The 20609-nt window shown below is 36.2% G+C and overlaps 1 protein-coding gene across 2 annotated transcripts in view; it reads right to left on the bottom strand.

Moving 5' to 3' along the window:
* The window catches only part of LOC137253366 (motile sperm domain-containing protein 2-like), a 67720-nt gene extending 47494 nt beyond the window's left edge, over positions 1 to 20226 (bottom strand). Inside the window, exons 1-3 of one of the 2 annotated variants that reach the window (XM_067790141.1) lie at positions 19713 to 20226; positions 5050 to 5538; positions 4733 to 4983 (exon numbers count right to left, since the gene is read on the bottom strand). In XM_067790141.1, the coding sequence (XP_067646242.1) occupies positions 4733 to 4983; positions 5050 to 5538; position 19713 (741 nt within the window). In that variant the 5' untranslated portion in view covers positions 19714 to 20226. The other variant, XM_067790140.1, reaches the window with a different exon arrangement.
* Positions 20227 to 20609: the final 383 nt, after the last annotated feature.

The following is a 20609-nucleotide window of genomic DNA, read 5'->3' as shown; positions in this document are numbered from 1 at the left end:
AGTAGCTATTTACATATATGTATGTATCATGTACAATGCAAATACATTTATAAGTCAACAAACACCTGCCTCTCTTCCGCGGGGAAGGGAAAGATGGTTTTCCGGTCGTCAGCCAAATATTAAACGATTAGATGATAACAGCGGCCAGCGTGGTGTGATGGTAGCGCGCTCAACCTACCACACCGTATGCCCTGGGTCTACAACCCGGGCAAAGCAACATCAAAATTTTAGAAATAAGGTTTTTCAATTAGAAGAAATTTTTTCTAAGCGGGTCACCCCTCGGCAGTGTATGACAAGCGCTCCGGGTGTATTTCTGCCATGAAAAGCTCTCAGTGAAAACTCATCTGCCTTGCAGATGCCGTTCGGAGTCGGAATAAAACATGTAGGTCCCGTCCGGCCAATTGGTAGGGAAAATCAAGAGGAGCACGACGCAAATTGGAAGAGAAGCTCGGCCTTAGATCTCTTCGGAGGTTATCGCGCCTTACATTTATTTATTTATTTTAGATGATAACATAATTAAGGTGAAAGGTATTTGGCAACATATATTGGCTATCGCCTACACATTGGTGATGTGATCCCCGAATGAAGGAAAATTGTAAAAAGAACTTCTTAATAATTTTACAAATGTAAAACTTGGGCTGTGTGGATGAGAATGTGTTTGCCTTTGTGAGCTTTTATAGGCAATATTCTGTAATGATCTACTAACATGATTATAAAAAAAAAATAGGGCGGGGGAGATCGCATACCCACACGGGGACCAGTTATTTTTTAAGAATTTTTTAATCCTTATAATCCAATGAAATTAAGTATACGGAAGTGAAAAAATGCCGATTATTTAGTTTTTGTTTTGGATTGATCTTTTATTGCAGGAGTGTATTCGGGATCATTAGGGAATCACTTCGGGCCTATCTTTAGAGAATTATTTTTGGGACAGGTTTTGCATAAGTTGCACCGCGTTTCGGGATCAATTCAGGACTTTTTGAGTATAACTACAGGACTATTTCGCAGTTGTTTTGGGATTATTTTCGAGATCATTTTCTTGACCAATTCGAAAATAATCCGGAATTTGGACTTATATTTGCATAATTTTGAAACAGTTTTCTATTTCGGGGCCAATTCAGGACAATTTTAGGATTGGACTACTTTGCAATCATTTTGGGATTATTTTCAGGATAAATTTCTTGAAAAATTTGGGAATAATCCGGGATCATTTCGGAATTATCTTTGCACAATTTCGAAACAATCTTCCGAATCTAGTATTTGGAATTATTTTATCAAAATACAGGGATTGCTGGAACAATTGATTCAGTTAGACACTCCTCCGAGATCAACTGAACTCAGAACAATTTGGGGAGCATAACGGGACTATTATTGCTACATTACGTATTGTTTTTGAAGATCACTTTTGGATCAATAGGAGAACCTTACGGAGTCAATTCAGTACTATTTGGGAATCCTTTCGGAGCAATCTTCGTATTATTTTGGGATTATTATAAAAAAAGTATCTGAACTATTCCGGTACAGTTTTGAAGACTATTTAAGGAATGTGTTTGGGGCCTTTTCAATATTGATGCCGGTATAATTTCGGGATTTCGGAATAATATAAGCTCTTTGTTTTGGGATACGATACTCTATATGTTATCATGCGCATTATTTTAAATACAAAAAGACCTACAGTATAATTAGTATTTTACACGCCTTGTTTTTCTATTTTCATTTATGACGTCAAAACGATACATACTTTCAACTGTCCACTCTTAAAAGTCAATATCACTGGCGGTAGCAAACATCACCCAATATTTTACTTCGGTACTCGTTCTCAACCAGTTTCCCCGTGGACACTTCTCAACCGGTTCCATTTCGGACATCTGCTTGCGGATGAGCGATTAGTTTTATTCGATACTTCGTAGTTTCATTTAGGCATAGAGCATGTCTAGCTCTAGAACCATTGAGTTGATTGCAGGATATGTACGGTACATATTCCAAAACAATTTAAAAGGAACACAACATACGTTCGTGATAAAAATAATTTGTTAAAAATATCTAATGCTAAAAACAAATAAGGGCAAACTTCACTGTATGAGATTGCATGTTGGTTTAGTTGCGTGTATTCGAGTGGTTTTGATATCTACTTAAGCAAACTATTAACTATTAATATAAAATTGTTCAATAGTATGCTATTTATAGAACTTATATTCATACGCACACATTTATAAACAAATGTACATATAATATGTATGCTGTTCCAACTTTGTGCCAATTACGCACGCTAAACTAATCAAAGCCAAATGCAATATTGTTATTGTTACAACCACAAAAGTAAAAAAGCGGGCCCTCAAGCTAAACGCACACATACATCCAAATAAAATTACGATTTTTTTCAACAGCGGAAATGGTTTGCACACTGCCCACTGTCAATATGTGCAATCTATTTGGTTGTTTAACGTTTTGTGTAGCTTGCTTTTAGGCGCAACTTATTTATATTAGAGTACACAAGAATTCTGCTATCACTCAGAAAGTTTGAATGGCACTGACAAATGTCTGTCTGATAACAGAATTCTGAGAATGAACTAGATGTCGAAGAAGAATGATGATTCTTAAGTTTTCAGAAGATCGTCTTTTGCTTAGGACATTTATAGTCCCGCATTTTTGATTTCATTTTTATTTGGTCCTAAACGGATTTTGGAACATAAGGACTTGATGACAAAAAAAAAAAAAAGAAAAATTATACTTGGCGCGGCATACCTCTAAAAGGATTAAGGCCAAGCTTCTCTTCCAATTGGGTATATCGGAATTGTTATCCTGTTATTGTTTTGGGGATTTTCCGGGGCAGTTAACGACTATTTCTTAATGGAGGGTGATTTCTAGATATTTTTACGTTCGCTTCGGTACGATTTCATGTTTATGTTATTTATGGTTATTTAAAGATCTATGGGGACCCTTTCTGAAAGTAATCTTGAGACCAAAATTTGTTTATGAATAGTTTTGGGACTAAATTCGGAGCATTTAGACACCGCTTTTGGGATAAGGTATTGATTATTTACTTACTTAATTGGTGCCTAGCCATTAAAAGATTTTTGGCCGTCCAAAAAGGCGCCCTAGCTGCCGACAATTGGTAACACCAAGCGAGTTTAAATCGTTTTCCAACTGGTCCTTTTTAGCAGTATAATTTCGGGATCAATGCTATTTCGGAATCACTATATAATTGTTTTCAGGCTCATTTCGTGACTAAATGAGGACAATTTTGGGATAATTTTGGTACAATTTCGGCACGATCGTCATCTAAATCATTTCGCGATTATTTTTTGATTGTTTTCGTGCCCATATCATAGTCGTTTCAGAATAACTTTTTGATCTTCGGAACATTATAAGAAATTTATGGGGACTATTTTGGTATCACTTAAGAAGAATTAATTTTGGGAGTAGTTCGGGATTATGCTCGTGATTTTTTTTGAAATTGTATTGTGATTTTGTTCTTAGGATAATTTCGAGATTCCTTCAAAAATCGTTTTAGGACTCCTTCGGAACTATCTCACATGATCCCGAAATTGTTTGCGTTATCATTTGCGATTATATTTTCGGTAAAATTTTGGAATTGGTTAGGGATACAACGTGCCATTCCCCACTTATACGACATTAGTTGCGTTCCATGAAGCCTGATCCAGATACGGAGAGAAATTTTACATGCAAATGCAACAACGCCGCTATGATGCCGATATCTATCTGGATCAATTTGGGATCAACAGGGAGGCTCTGTGGATTTGGTTTTTTGTGACACATTTTGGACAGCGTACCCTCTGTACTTGGTAGCACCTACAGATATATACACTAGGGCATCCGATATTTAACATTTTTTTTTCACTCGACAATCCATAAACCATACATTTAAGTTTTAAGTCTGAAAACAAATTATTAAGGCAATAAAATAATTACATTACATTTAAATTAAATCATAATAAACCGGGTGGAAAATGATTTAAACTCCCTTGGTGTGACCAATTGGCGCCGGTTGGCGGAGCGAAGGAGCGACTGGCGCGCCTTGTTGGACGGCCATAAACGTTTAAACGGTTAAGCGCCAATTAAGTAAGTAAGTAAGAAAAAATAAACATTATTTATTTGAAAAATACCAGAACCACAACATAATGTGCAACATAAAATGTTAAATATCATCCCTGGCACCAAAAAATTTTAGAAGCAAGTTTTTTCAATTAGAAGAAAACGTGTCTAAGCGGGGTCGCCCCCCGCAGTGTTTGGCAAACACTCCGAGGGTATTTGTGCCATGAAAAGCTCTCAGTGAAAACTCATCTGCCTTGCAAATGCCGTTCACAGTCGGCATAAAACAAGTAGGTCCCATCCCGCCAATTTGTAGGGAAAATTAAAAGGAGAGCAACGCAAATTGGTAGAGAAGCTCGGCCTAAAATCTCTTTGGAGGTTATCGCGCCTTGCCTTTTTAATTAATAGTCTTCTTAGCGGTATTTTACTGTTTTTCGATATTGTTTTTCGGCTTTATCAACGCAAAAAGTAGTGCTATCCCTGACTAAATAATTTTTTTTTAAAGCTTCAGAGTTTCGTAAATTGCAACCTATAACATTTGAGTCGTTCATACCAACAAACAAAGTTTTGAATTATTGTAATAACTTTAACCAGTATAATTTAATTTCCCGACCTTTGTACTAAAATATGTGCTCATTCATAACATAAATTTAACCTCACATGCCAAGATTTTACTCACTTTCTTGTCATTGCCCTCCGGTGAATTCGGAGAACTTGGTGTTCCTGGCAGTCTTCCATTGCTTATCACAGTTAGTGCAGTTGGTCGTTGAATTTTTTCTGGCACAAATTTAAATTCGTATAGGTCATTGCCACCCCAACTGGCTAGACAGTTTGATTTGTCGATGTATTGAGTTATGTCTTTCTTCGATATCATTTTTAGAATTTCCAAAGCTTTAGCTGGTAAAAAACCTTTAATGATTTTAAAAGCAGCTACGAAGAGATAAACAAAATTATAAAATAAACAATTCGTTTTGTATTATTTTTGTATGCACTCACCATTCAATACCCACGCCATTTCGAAAATTAATATATAATTTAAAGCATTTGGATAATAAAGTTTGAATGTTTCAATAATTCGCTTAACAAAATCCATATCCATGCCGGACAGGCCACAACCGGCCATATCAAAGAAAATCGTCAATTGACTCATATTTGTTTCACGGTGTATACGTTCAATCCAATATACAACAACACGTATCACTTCATCCATATTCTTTGTGCCTCTGACATGCAATTTTGTGCGAAATATCAACAGTGGTTTGCCATCCAAATCTTTGTTGCGTGAAAATACGACGCCATCATTTAAATATCCTTTAATCAAATTTGTTTCATTTAAATCATTCGTTCCATATTCTTGGCGCCATATACAAGTCTCCCAGAGTTTGTCCAAACAAAGTGACATATTTAAATCGTACATTTCGAGGAAGCGCGTGCACCAAATATCGGCATTGCGTATGCGATCGAGATCCACTGTATGGAAAGGCACTAAATTGAAAAAGAGAAAGATACGAACTTTATGAAGGTCTTATATATCGTCGGCTACAGGTTTACTTTGTAAGCTAAAATGTGTTGTCTGCTTCATAGAACGTCGAAGCCGACAGCGGGTGATATTTTTTTAACACCCATTCACATGTACTGCTCTTCTAAGGTAAAAACCCCTGGTATATTCAAAGAAAATCATAGGAACCAAATTGACTCGAAATATTTATCAACTTCTCTCTAGATCAGAAGAGCTTACAAACTCTTAGGGCTGTTTTCACCTTCTCTAGTAAAGTAAAAATTTAATTGGAGGATAGCAATATTTCAGTTCGTTCTTGCACTTATCTGAAAAGGGAAGCTTCAGTTAGCATAGAGAAAAAGAAATATTACGATAATTTATAGACAGATTAACTGAAGATGGTAAAAACTAGTACCCAACAAATTGATCAGAAGAAAAGCATTTAATAATTGAAAACTGTTGAGTCGCCCATTCAAAAGACTCTTCCCATATACACTCGTATGTGGTCAATGGGATAGTGGAAAGTAAACGGTTAATGTAAACGAATTATCTAAGAAAACTTCGGTTGCATTACATTGCTTCCGGGCCCCATAGGGATAGCACCCCTGTTCCCAAAAAGTTGTGCTTGTTGTCCAAATTCCGTGCCCGGATTTTGTGCCGGGCTTGGTAGTCGGCAAGTAACAATGAAGAAACGTAGAACTAAACTTTAGATGAGGTTTTATTTGTTTGATGACGACCGCGATTAACGTTTTAAGGACTGTTATTTGAGGATATCTAACGGAATATACCGGCCCTTTCAAAGACTGATACCGATGCCCGCCTGATTGATGTCCTTGTGAAGGAAAACAAATTCAGGAAACGAACAAAACGAAGCAAGGCTGAAAAAATAAGGCTTTGCGACATCTACCATAGTAGCGACAAGAAGTGAAGCGCAAGTCTGGGAAACGGCGCTAGCTTTGTGGTTAGAAAGAGTCCACGCCACCAAGTACTGTCATTGAAGGCGATGGATGAGAACGTCACCGCGATCCGCATCAAGGCAAAGATTTTCAATACCGCATTTATTTGCGTCTACGCATCAATATGATGTGGCCGGCGTGGATAAGAACTGCTCCTGACATGACATAAAAATCATGTTTGGCGACTTTAATGCTAGGGAGCGCAAGAAGGCCATACAAAAAATGCGCCGTGCTCCTTTGAATTATTCCTGCAAATTGGCGGGACGAGACCTAATAATTTTACGTCGACTCTCAATGGTCTGCAAGGCAGATGAGTTTTGACTGAGAAGCTCTTCATAGCAGAAATACACAATACACTCGGAGTATTTGCCAAATCACTGCCGAGGGGCGACCCCGCTTAGAAAAATCTGTGTCTAATTGAAAAAAAAAACACTTGTTTTTAAGTTCTTGGTGTTACTTTTCCCGGAAATTTAACCAAGGATCTTCGAAGTGTGGTGGGCGGAGCACGCTACCACCACACCATGGCGGCCATGGCTAGGAAAGCCATAAGGTCCGAAAATTCAGCCTACATGATATAATACATCCCAAGGGCTCTCACACCTGCTCCTTAAGAGCAATTTTGGACCTGAAGATGCAACCGAGCGGTGGGAGCACATTTCTTAATCACTGATCGAGCTTATCAATGTGACTTTTGACCTGGCAAATTTTCTGTCGAGTAGATTTTAACGAAATACTAATTCTTTGACAAGGCTCAAGATAAGAAAATTAACACGCCTTCTTCAGTGCAGCTTTTGCCAGTGCATAAAGGTATTCTATGTCTGGATTTGAGTTTCCTGCAAAGTTTATAAGGCTTTGTTAAATGGCGTTGTGTAACGCCACCAGCTCCGAAAGGGTTAAGAAACCAAACGAGGCTTGAGACAAAACGCTATTTCTTTAACTTTATGTAGGGTAGATTATTCAACCAGCAGATTTAAACTAAATAGAAGCGCAAAAGTTGGCATATACCATTGATATAAATGTCATTTGCCTAAACAAATGTGCCTTATCTGGCTTAATAAAGAGGAAGTTTTATAGTGTTGGCCGTGATCACAGTGGCATGTGTCTAGTGTCTAGGAGAGAGAGCAAGCTGTATGAGCTGTATGCAGATGCGAGCATAGTGCAACGAAACAAAGCTCGAAGCATAAGCTGACTAGATCGTGCTATACAAATCGAAAAATGACGCTTCAGTTAAGAAATGCACCCATATTTTATAAGAGGTGGGTGACCTCTACTGATTTAAGAAATATAATTGAAGGAAAACTTGGTATCCTTTGGTGATTCCAAGTGGCGCCAGTTTTCGCAATAGGGATATGGCTTGAGTTGTTTTGCAACTGTCAACATTACCCAGGCGGTTAGTCAGGCGGAAATCAATTCTTCCGTAGTTAAAACTTTCTTCATTTAAAACATATCTAAACGCTACAGCTATATTTCCTCAATAATAAATATATGTACGTACGACGAACTTGTTGAATGGAATTTGTCATCGAGGTAGAGTGTAAGATATCACATAAACACTTTTGGCGGGTCAAAGGGCTTGTTGTTCAAACTATTTACGCATAAACACAGGTGCGGCAGAATTTTGTACAATGTTTAATTATACGGAAGTACATACATATGTATGTATGCATGTATGTATGTATAGCAATAAGCACATTAGGGATGTTATTCATTCATATGATAATGAATCCAAGCTGACAAATGAACAACAATTTATATTGTAGTATAGGTATATAGGAGAAATAATCTAACATTATTTAATATTGTTAGAAATAAGGTCATAAGCCATAATAATAACGCAATTTGCTCATAAAATGTGTTTTTTTTGTTTTAGTTTACTATAATCGTGGCTATAGTGTTCTACCGATTTATCGTGGATTTCTATGGGGCGATAAGAATTATTGCTCTGTCAATTAAATTAACTTGATTAATACATTGAAAATGTGTTTATAAGATTATTTTAAGTAAGAGCCAAAATAGCTATCACTTTCAAATAAGCATACAACGAATTGTAAATATGTTAACATTTATTTTAAGATGCAACAAATTGTCATTACTAAATTAGCAGCAACTGTTTAAATTACAAGTACACTCAGCTATCTGTCGAACAGTGGGCTCAAAAAGGTTGTACTGGAATGCAAAATAAACCAGGGACCCAAAAATATTTCCGGACTTTTAATTTTTAAGTCCGGAAGGTATTATTAAATCAGCATTTTTATTTTATAAGTCCCAAAATAAAAGTTAAATTCGGACTTTAATTTTTTAAGGACAGAATAAAAGTCTGGCCCTATAACTGTCGAACAGCTCATCCAAATGAACGATTTTTTTTTTCATACCGAATCTTTCTTGTTTAAACAGAAAGTGGTGTATCAAATTTCAAGCCAATATCTCAGATGCAAGTTTACTATGGAAAAGGAGAAGTAGAGCACTATGAAAGTTGGTTATGGGCTTTCGATGATAAATTGCTGTTATAACTAATAAAAATTTTGAAGTGTCTCTACAGGTATCTGATTCAGATATTTATGAGAATCGATTGGTACAAAATTCATTACTTTTTGGATAATAATAATATTTTTTCATTCCAAAAAAATAAAAATCCCGATTTTACTTTTATTTGCGGATTTTTTATAAAAAGTCCGAAAAATAGAAAAGATGTTTGATTCCCCATGAAAATGGTATTGGTATATCCGGGATGCCAGACACTTTTTCAAAAGACAATTTTTTGACCGACCCGGAATTTTTCGACTCAAAACAATGAAATAACTATTAAAATGGGTCCCTGAAACAAACAAAAATTAGGTTTGTAACTATTTCTATAGACAGACATCTATGTGGTATTGTTTCGACGTACTGTATCCGAATCTGAGATCCCTTTAGTGTAAATAACTACCGAAATTTCGAATAAATTGCTAAAACCTAATAAAAAAAAATTGGATATTTGTTTGTATGAGCTAAACCGACCGTATATTCAAATTATGAAAGTCAAAATACATATAACTCGGTGGATGTGCATCTACAAAACAGTTTTTTGAGTGTGGAGGCCGCTATCCAATCTTTAGAATAAAAAAAGGATCTGCATATTAGACTTTTAAAAATCAGAAAAAATACTTACCTATAATGAGGAAAAACATTTCCTAAAACATTTCTTTAAATTGAGGAACATTTCAATTTAATGAGTAAGTATTTGTTATTATTGTATGTATACAAGTTTTCATTAATTTGAGGAACAATTTTTCCTAATTTATTTCCAATCAAGAGTACTTGACTGAATATTTCTTACTATATTTGAATAAGAATACTCGACTGTAAAGTTGCCGACCTCGACTAGAAATCCACGGCTATGACATACAATTTTCTCCACTCTTAAGAAAAATCTAGATTAAGGGAAGCCTTTCTATAGCGCAAAATTAATCTCATTTTTTCTTGGTTTTCAAGAATTTTTAGAAGTTTTTTCGAGTGTAGTTCGAACACACCCAATTTGAAAAACAAAATTGTGCAGCCACTCAAAAGTCTCTAGAGCTTTCCTTAAGTGATCTTTTTTTTTTAGAATTTTACTCAGAGTTCGATCAAATGGAAACGGTAGTGAAAAATATCGCCCTATAAAAATTAACCTAACCTAATGTAGATGCATTGTTAAAGGTGATACGACTTACACAAAAATACATATGTAAGTACATGCATGTAGTTGGAATTAATGAGCTTGAACTTGGATTTTATATAAGAATAAATTTCATATGAGAGGTGAAGCAAAATTTTAGTTAGCTTTTGCAACTAATATAAAATAAGCTTAAAAAAAGTTTTCTGCTTGTAAGAAAGTACAGAGGCAGTTATCATTATAAAGAGGTATTCAAAGTATTATGACGGACGTATTGATCCACCCTAATATATAGTGTATGTATGCGTTCATTGGGTTCGATCTTAGATCTTGTTGATGAAATAAACGATTTTTCCAGTCTCACCCCTCCCAACGGTAAATAATACCAAGGTTAAAAAACCACATATAAGTTTTCATATTGATTATAAAGGTTAAAAGGTGTCAATCAGATGGAGATTTTTCTATGTACAGTAGAGCATATCACTAAAACGAGTTGAAAATAAGCCCCCGGGTTCAAAAATTGGCTTCGTGGATATTCCAAAAACTTAAACAAATTTGTTTTTCAGTACCCTGTAAGAACAGCGAAATAAGTTTTTCCTTTATAACTTAACTATTTGAGCATTGAATTCAATGAACGATACATTGTTTAAAAGGTATTCACTCAGTAAGAATAGATAGATTAGGTAAAATAGATTTTAGTATTTACCAAAGTGCAAAAGTAAAAATCGAATAATAGATATAGAAAACTAAGAAGATAAACATGAAATTGCAAATTAACTGCTTTTTTACAGAGTGCCGAAAATCTTTAACTTGATTAATAAAGAACACCCTAATGTACATACATATATGTATGTGTGGAGGCTGAATAAATTGTTTACACGATTTAGTGGACATTATCATTTACATATATTAAAACAACAAATGTTTGTTTTTTTATCTTATGATGCATTTATAAACAATTATTTGTAATTTAAATTTTTATATATCACAATTAATCACAAGGAAGATCTTGCTAATAACTGGTTTCCCCGGTTATATCGGCTTTCGTATATATATATATTTAAAATTGTTATTAAAATTGATAAATTTGCACTTGCTTTAGTCATTGTTTATTGAATATTTTTGCTGACCTTAAAGTTATTGTTTTTGTAAACAAACCCAAATTAGAATGTTATGAATTTCTAAAAAAAAAACAAAAAACTTTAAAACGGAGTCGCCCTTGCGAGTGGCTCTGGAAAGTCTTCCAGTCTGCCATGAAAACATTCTCAGTGAAATTATAGGTCACCAAAGTGCAGGAAAAATTTGAAAGTAGCTCTACGCAAAATGGAGGAGAAGCTGGCGCTAAAAATCTTATTGGGGTTGGGTAATGACGTAAGAAGCTGAAATGACACAATTCAACAACTACTTAGTTTGATAACATAACGAAATTAGCAAGGAAAAGCGATAAAATTATTCAAACAAAAGTGAAGCCAAGTGTTTTACTTTGTGTTCGTCGTTGTAATTACTGGCATATGCTGATGACATTGATATCATCGGCCTTAACACCCGTCCCGTTAATTCTGCTTACTCCAAACTGGAAAAAGAAGCGGTAAAGATGGGTTTGATGGTGAATGAGGACAAAACGAAGTACCTGCTGTCATCGAGCAAAGAGTCAGCGCATACGCGCCTTGGCAACCACGCTACTGTTGGCAGCCATAATTTCGAAATAGTAAAAGACTTCGTTTATTTGGGAACCAGCATCAACACTAGCAACAACATCAGCATTGAAATCCAAAGAAGAATAAATCTTGCCAATAAATGCTACTTTGGACTAGGTAGGCAATTGAAAAGTAAATAAAGTCCTCTCTCGGCGAACGAAAATCATACTCTACAAGTCACTTATCGTACCCGTCCTGCTATATGGGGCAGAAGCATGGACCATGACAACAGCAGATGAAGCGGCTTTGGGATTGTTCGAGAGAAAAGTTCTTCGAAAGATTTATGGACCTCTACGCGTTGGCGATGGCGAGTACCGAAGAAGATTTAATGATGAGCTGTACAGCTATACGCAGACATCAACATAGTCCAGCGAATTAAAACGCAGCGGCTGCGCTGGCTAGGCCATGTTATGCGAATGAGAGATGATGCTCCGGCCAAGAAAGTGTTTCTATCGGATCCCGCCTATGGAAGCAGAGGTAGAGGGCGGCCCCAACTCCGTTGGAAGGACCAGGTGGAAAACGATTTAAACCCCCTTGGTGTGACCAATTGGCGCCGGTTGGCGGAGCGAAGGAGCGACTGGCGCGCCTTGTTGGACGGCCATAACCGTTTAGACGGTTAAGCGCCAATTAAGTAAGTAAGTAAGTTTGTCGTTGTATAAACGTTAGTGTGTTTTTCTACCCTAAAAACATACATCAAGCTACCTAGCTGTTTCCTGATCGAAGAACACGAAACCCAATTGAACACGACGTGATTGACGGTAGGCATAGCTTCAGTGTTATGGATATGCGCATGTTGCGTTGGTAGTAATATCCACACTGAAAGAAATGGTGCTAGTAAAATCAACAAATCGGTTCTGTTGTTCTTGACTTAAAGGAGATTCGGTGAAATTGATCGAATTACGGTTAATTCGACCGTGTTCTTTGTCAAACGAACAAATTAGTTTAGTCATTTCAACAGAAGAAAAATTGTCGCTCTTAAGTTAACAAAGTAAAATTGACAGATTCCTGGTCAATCTAATTGATTTTTCTGTTAACACAAGTGATCTCACTGGTCATTTCAACAGCGATCAACAATCAATACATGAGCAAATTTCAAAGAGAATTTTACGCTCACTGCGCTCTCTACTTTGTACTTATGACGATGGTGCCACATGTTTAAAAAAATACCAAAATAAGAAAACCACCAAATCGAAAAAACATACAAAATGGGGAAACAACAAAAAACTTGTTTTTCAGTTATCAATACAAAACGAAAAACCCTTTTTTGAATTTACTGTGCAAAAAATTATGAGATACCGGGAACTTCTCCAACCGAAATGCAAAATTGCGCCCTCTTGTTGCAAAAGTTTTGTTTGAACGAACAGGATTTTTCCAAAGTTAGTAACATTTTTTTCAAGTTTTTTTCGAATTTTCACTCACGCGAACGAATTTATTAAGATAATAAAAAACATCCCTTTTTAATGTTGATGTTTCCGACAACATAAAAGTTTGAGTTGTTTTCGAAGCGTTTCAACTTAAAGTGTTACGAAAATTAAACTTGCCGAATTACATGTAAAGTTACTCCAGTGGTGTAAAAGTGCTCTATTTAAAATGTTATGTCAAACGTTTATACTACAAATTTTGTTCGAAACAATCAAGTGTGGCAACTACATGCGAGAGAAGAAATTGAGAATGAGCTGAGCTGCAACTGAAAGAATTGAGAATCAGTTTTGTGACTACTATTTTCATTTCTATTTGCAAAGCGAAGTTCAAAACTATAAATTATATAAATTATAAAATATAAAATTTGGTGAAAGTGCGTTTAATAAAACAAAATAATAAAGTGTATAATGTTTAATGTGTGCCAGCATATTTGATGTAAGTAGGAATGCAAACGATACATCGATGTTTTTAAAACATAGATGTTTTTAAAACGGATGAAAATCTGATGTTTAACATCGATGTTTCTAAATTACTCATTATCGAAAAATTGCCGATACATCAATGTCAACTTTGACGATGTTTCGAACACATATCAAAAGTAGCATTTATTGCCGCCATTCTTTTTCTTTTGTTAAGTTGCTGCAAACTGATGTAAAAGGGGTAAGTTATTAATAATAATTGTTTTAAATTATGATGTGACTTTTAACGAATATTTTGTACTAAATAAATAGGTGAACATCTTAATCGAAGGTGCAGTATGGCCAGTGCAAAGGCGTGAGGTAAACATGTAGATCGTGAAGTAGTATCCCGGGCTTTTTGGAATAATGTTATTATGTGAATAATACTTAATTTTTACATCGCCATTGATTACCTTTGATAACAGCGTAATAGTTTTTATTTTCAGCTATCTTGACCAACATTGCTTTATTTAATAATGGGCTGCTTTTTGATCACTTTTAAAAGGAAGTTGCTTGCACTGCTATCATTCTAATTTGTAATTATTAATATTAAATTAAAAGGAAATTGCACATTTTTAATAACTTCTTCCACCAGCTTCTTGCCGAAATCAATATGCCGAACAAAAGTAAAGTGTGGCGCTATTTTTAAAAATTAAGTGCCAACTCCGCTAAGTGTCTATTGTACAGCAAAACTCTAAGGACTTCCGCCAATACATAAAATTTACATTGTCAATTAGATAAAATCCACGGACATGAATTGACCCAGGAGTCGGAAGAAGATTCGCTGCGCACTGCAAAGCAAACAAAAATTCGTGATTTCGCCGTCGAAAATCAGGACTGTGAATGCGAAGCACAGGAGCCAAGCGGTTCTACGGCATCTACATCTCTGAGTGCAGTAAGTCTTCTATCTGAAAATGGTATAGATATAGAGCTTGTGCAACCCACCGTAAGTTCCATGTTTCAAAGAATGAAAAGCATTACTTGCAAAGATGGGGAGCGGTATCAAAAAATATCCGAAGCAATAGTTAACTTTAGTGTGCTTGATAACAAACCATTTTCAGTGTTTGATGACAAAGGCTTCTTACAGCTCAAGCCACTCGAACGACTCACGCTCTCTACACCACAGTATTATACCATCAATTGTCTCATCTTGGAATATTCGCGCAAGGAAAGTTATTGATGTTTGTACCTGGGTCAAATATACGAAATTTTCGCTAAAAATTGGCAATCGTTAAAAAGTGTAGACAATTTTTTTTTTTTAATATTTGTACCAAATTTGTGTTTCTTTTCATTTACTTTTAAATAAAACCTGGTTACAAAAATAAAAAATGTTTCTGCACTTTTTGACGATTGCTGATATTTGGCGCAAATTTCGTATATTTGCCCCATGTACAAATATCAATAACTTTCCTTGCGTGTATATTCCAAGATGAGGAATTGATGGTATACTACTGTGGTGTAGAGGAAAAATTAACAAACGGGTATGAAGCGATAAAAGTAAAATTGTAGCTGTGCCCACGAAAAAACAGGCACCTGAAAAAAAAATTTACGCAACCAAGTGCTTCCCCTTTCTGCCTCTACCTTCAAAATAGAAAGGGGCACATCGAATTTGAGGCCCCAGGTATTTTTAGTCCCTGATAGGCTATTATCGTGCATAATCCAAATTTCAATTCTCAGTTACCTCAAAAAGTTATAAGCAAAAAACTGTCAATATCGAAAATGAAAAAAAAGTATCGCTACTTTGATTGATGATCCTTTTGAGTATTGGAGGAGCACATTAATTTTGCTCATACTTTTAGAATCTCCGTCTCAAAACAACACTCAGTTTAAATTCCATAGCGTTTCCGTGATGCCTCAAAATTTTATCGAAAAAAAAATAAAAATCAAGGGTATCGCTTGAGAAAGTGTAAAAATCGACGTTTTTTACATTTCGAAGTTCTGCAAAAACTTACTATCAACTTTCTTGATTTTTAAAATCATCAGATCGGATAGTCAAAAGGTCAAACTTAATGCCCTTGTACTTTATTCTGGTCTTAAGTTTTTTGCCCGTGTGTAAAACCCGAGTATCCAAAAAAGTAAAAGTTTTTGGGATTTGCCCATATGTATATGAATAACCATGCTGCCTGTTTTCAATGAATTATTTATCGAATTGTATGTACATTCTAATTAATTAATTCGTAATGTATGTTTTTATGGACATTGAGTACAAGTATGAAAAATGTTAAGTGAATTTTTGGCCTTTTGCTTGATGTTGTTGTTGTAGCAGTGCTTCGCCCCATCCAACAGGTGCGGTCGAGCACAAATTGTCATCAATATCCTATAACGGGAGTACAAGGAACTTGCTGTTTCAACAAGGGTGGAACATAATGTGAAGGGTGTTAGAGACGTTGGTTCCACATTACAATTAAAGAGATCGTTGGTGTCGTGTGGGGACACATTGTAAGCGGGGCACACATTTTGCATGTCGGGGTTGATTCTGGATAGGTAAGAGATTAACCTGTTACAGTATCCAGATGGAAGTTGAGCTAGAGTGACTTGCGTTTCCCCGGGGAGTGTGCGTTCCTCTTCTGCAAGTTTTGGGTACTGTTCTTTGAGTACTGGATTCACCGGGCAATTCCTGGCATAAAGGCCCGACGCCTGTTTGTGGAGTTCACTGGGGGCCTGCTTGTGTTTTTTTGCTTCATACAGCTGGGTTCTCAGGTGCCGTATTTCCTTTACGGAGATGACTCCCTAAGCCCCTGGGCGGTGTTGGCTCATCAATCAGATGTCTGTTGGGATGCCCAGATTTCTGGGTATTCAACAGTAACTGTTTGGTTAGCATCTCATTTCTCTCCCTGATGGGGTGTATTCTCGCCTCATTATGTAGATGGTGTTCTGGGGACATAAGAAGACAGCCCGTGGCGGTTATGAGAGCAGTATTTTGGCAGGTCTGTAGCTTCTTACAGTGAGTAGTTTTTAGGCTTAGGATACTCGTAGCACGCAATCGGCTGGCCAATTGTTTTGTAAGTGGTAATGAGCGTTTCTTTGTATTTTCCCCAAGTACTGCCAGCAAGAGATTTGAGGATTTTATTACGGCTCTGGAGTTTCGGTACAATTGTGGCTGCATGCTCACCAAAATGTAGATCCTGATCACACGTCACATCCGAGATTTTGGGGTGTGGGATAGTCGGCAGCGTAGTGCCATCGACGTGGATGTTCAAAATGGACTAAACTCAGGTTTTTCTGTTTTCTTATTATAATTTATGTTATACATGTATATATATTGACGTGTTGTCTTATTTGAATGAATTTCTTAACAAACATCTTATATGGATGTATATAAGTAATTGTTTGGTCTCAGACGGAATTGAATAAAATAAATAAAATGTAAGGCGCGATAACCTCCGAAGAGATCTAAGGCCGAGCTTCTCTTCCAATTTGCGTCGTGCTCCTCTTGATTTTCCCTACAAATTGGCCGGACGGGACCTACATGTTTTATGCCGACTCCGAACGGCATCTGCAAGGCAGATGAGTTTTCACTGAGAGCTTTTCATGGCAGAAATACACTCGGAGCGCTTGCCAGACACTGCCGAGGGGCGACCCCGCTTAGAAAAATTTTCTTCTAATTGAAAAACCTTATTTCTAAAATTTTGATATTGTTTTGCCCGGGGGTTGAACCCGGGGCATACGGTGTGGTTAGCGGAGCACGCTACCATCACACCACGGTGGAATTGAATAAAACAATATATAAAAAAGAAAATATAAATAAAAATATATTACTTATCAGTAAAAACTTCGGAAAACATCGGTGTATCGATGTTTTTCTTCCGATGTTTTTTATCATTAATGTTTATTTTGTCGATACATCGAAACATCGATGTATCGATGTTGCTCCTCAAAATTTGCATCCGTAGATGTAAGCCCAATTGACGTTCGGTTAGTAAGTACCACCGTGGTGTGATGGTAGCGTGCTCCGCCTGCCACACCGTATGGCCTGGGTTCGCACCCCGGTAAAGCAACATCAAAATTTTAGAAATAAGGTTTTTAATTAGAATTTTTCTAAGCGGAGTCGCCCCTGGGCAGTGTTTGGCAAGCGCTCCGAGTGTATTTCTGCCATGAAAAGCTCTCACTGAAAACTCATCTGCCTCGCAGATGCCGTTCGGAGTCGGCATAAAACATGTAGGTCCCGTCCGGCCAATTTGTAGGGAAAATCAAGAGGAGCACGACGCAAATTGGAAGAGAAGCTCGGCCTTAGATCTCTTCGGATGTTATGGCGCCTTAAATTTATTTATTTATATGGCAACATAGGTACTTTCGTACAAAGCTGTCGCAACAACTTTTTTTGTTCATTTGACTACTAAAACGGTCAATTACGAATCAACGATTTGTGCGCAGTTGATTCAACACCTCGATGGATAAAAATTAACAGAAATTTCGGTTGAATTGACCCGCATTTCGGTTGATTTTACCAGTCTTTTTCTTTCAGTGCACTCGAATAACATCGAGAAACTCCTCACAGAACCGAGAGCTGAAAGCAGTTTAATCAAAACGCACCGTCTCTGTGACTATAGGCTCTGACTGCGTGCGGGCGCAGTAAGGCGCGATGTATTGGAGTGTTATTGCTACGTGAAGAAGAAAGTAGACGCTTACGAAAACTTTCAGATACGAGGGTCCTTGGATGCGTTTGGTGCATCTTTTATCATAACAATAATAATGATAAAAAATTATTGTTAGGCCTTGAGCTCGATTCGAACCCGCGATCTTAACAGAATTTATGTTGAAGTTTAATGGGAGTCTCTTTCTTACTAAACATATAAGCCGAAGTTAATAGGTCGATAGCTCGCCGATAACATTCCCAAAAAAACATCGATAACTTTTCTATAAAAAACCGATAAATTTAACATAACAAATCGACAACATTTCTTAAGGCAAATCGATAACTTTGCAATAACAAGTACACAACGCGCCGATAACAAATTGGTAACACTGCGATAACAAAACAACAACTTTACGATAACGAATAAATAACCATTCGATAACATATGGATACAAAAATCGATTAGTTAGTTTTGAGATAGTTAATCGATAATAAATTGATCACTTTTCGAATGCAAATCGATGTTTTTAAGATAAAAATACGATAACTCTGCGATAACAAAACGACAATTCTTCCATATCAAATTCGCAACACTCCGTTAGCAAGTCGATAAAAAATCGACACATTCTTGATAACATATCGACAACTTTTCACTTAAAAATCGATAACTTCTCGAAAGTAAATAGATAATTTATTTTTTTAACTCGCCAATAACCTTTGCTATCTATAAAATTCATAACAAATCGATCTCTCGTCTATACCTCATCGATATTACATCTATAACAAAACCTTTACTTTCTTATACTTTTCCTTCTATTTCTTTCTTTTGTTCATTGACTTCCCTTGCTTTTTCATGCCTTGCCTTGATTTCCTGTCTGATTTCGCTCATATAAAATCTACCACGTCCATTGTTCCCCAATTACGCTACAGTGCAGTGGTTACAGTTGCGCTTACATTTCATAGCATCGTAAGTGGATCCTCGCTACTTTTGAACACATTTTACATAGAAAAGTTTCACTGTGCACCATTTTACATTGTGTATATCTACATGTAAACTATTGTTGCTGTTTATTTACAAAAGCTATGTAACATGCTTATAAATCAACAGCACCCCCCTTCCAAACAAAAGGGTTGTAGTTCATATGGTATAACTGTTTTATTGCTTACCTTTCGGTGGGCTTTGTTCATATTTTTTATTAAATAAATTTCGTAGCTCCTCAATCTGCTCTTTTGTGGGTGTTTGTACTTTTACTGGCATTTTTCACAAATTTTTTTCAAACTAATTAACATACATACAATAAAAAACGCTAAAATTAAAAAAAAATCTTAACATCTGTTTTTTACTAAGTAATATGGCGAAATTTTTGTTGTTGTTAAACTAGAACGCCACAACACTACACTTCCGTCACTCGTATCCGTACTGTTTCGAAGACTAAATTATACTGGGGGCTCCAAGTGTATAGCGCATATAAACATTTGTATGTCATGTCCATATAAATATGTATTCCCACATATGTATGTACGTTTGTCAGTATTTACTTAGTACATTCACTATAACTCAATTGTATTTCCAATTCTATTCAATTGTATGGAATGTTTAAAGTGAAAATGTCTCATATTTAAAATTTATTTATGTATGTACAAACAACAATAACAAAAATAAATTCATTCGCATTTAATCTTAACAATCACAATTTACTCATAAATGTTGGACTTTTGATCGCTCGGGTAGACGAAATTTATCAAATTTTTGGCGATATCGCTGATATCTAATCTTTGGTTAATCACTAAAAGGAAATACAACTTTTTACATTTCACACTTTGTACTTTTTTCGTTTTTGTGCGAAAAGAAAATGAGCGCAAAGCTTTTGTGTGCGTGCTACCGGCTGAGCTATAAATTCTCGTCTGATTGTCGCAATTTTACGCACAATCGCGCACGCCTCAACGACAAGAACTAAACCGTCCAACTACCTTATTGATATTTGATTAATGCAATATAAAATAATTTGATTACACGCAGCTAAGCAATGCATGACAACGAGGGCCGGCTGATAAATCTCTTAAGTGTCGTAAGTTCTGTCTTTTCTTGATTGGATGAAAAGGCGAAAAAAATGGGGTTTTCTGTGAACGAGGCCAAGACGAAGTACTTGCAGTCATCAAAGAAAGAATGGGCACATTCGGTGATGTCCTCTCTCGACAAAGAAAAATCATGTTTTATAAGTTTTCCATCATATCTGCGCAGATGTATCGCTCGAAATTAAGGACACAGTCGAAAAAAAAATACTCTCGGGGTGTTCGAGAGGAAAGCTCTTGAAAGA

The sequence above is a fragment of the Eurosta solidaginis genome, chromosome 5 (assembly GCF_040869045.1).
Source record: "Eurosta solidaginis isolate ZX-2024a chromosome 5, ASM4086904v1, whole genome shotgun sequence".
In the NCBI taxonomy this organism is placed as follows: Eukaryota; Metazoa; Arthropoda; class Insecta; order Diptera; family Tephritidae; genus Eurosta; species Eurosta solidaginis.
This window is presented reverse-complemented; position numbering and strand designations above follow the sequence as displayed.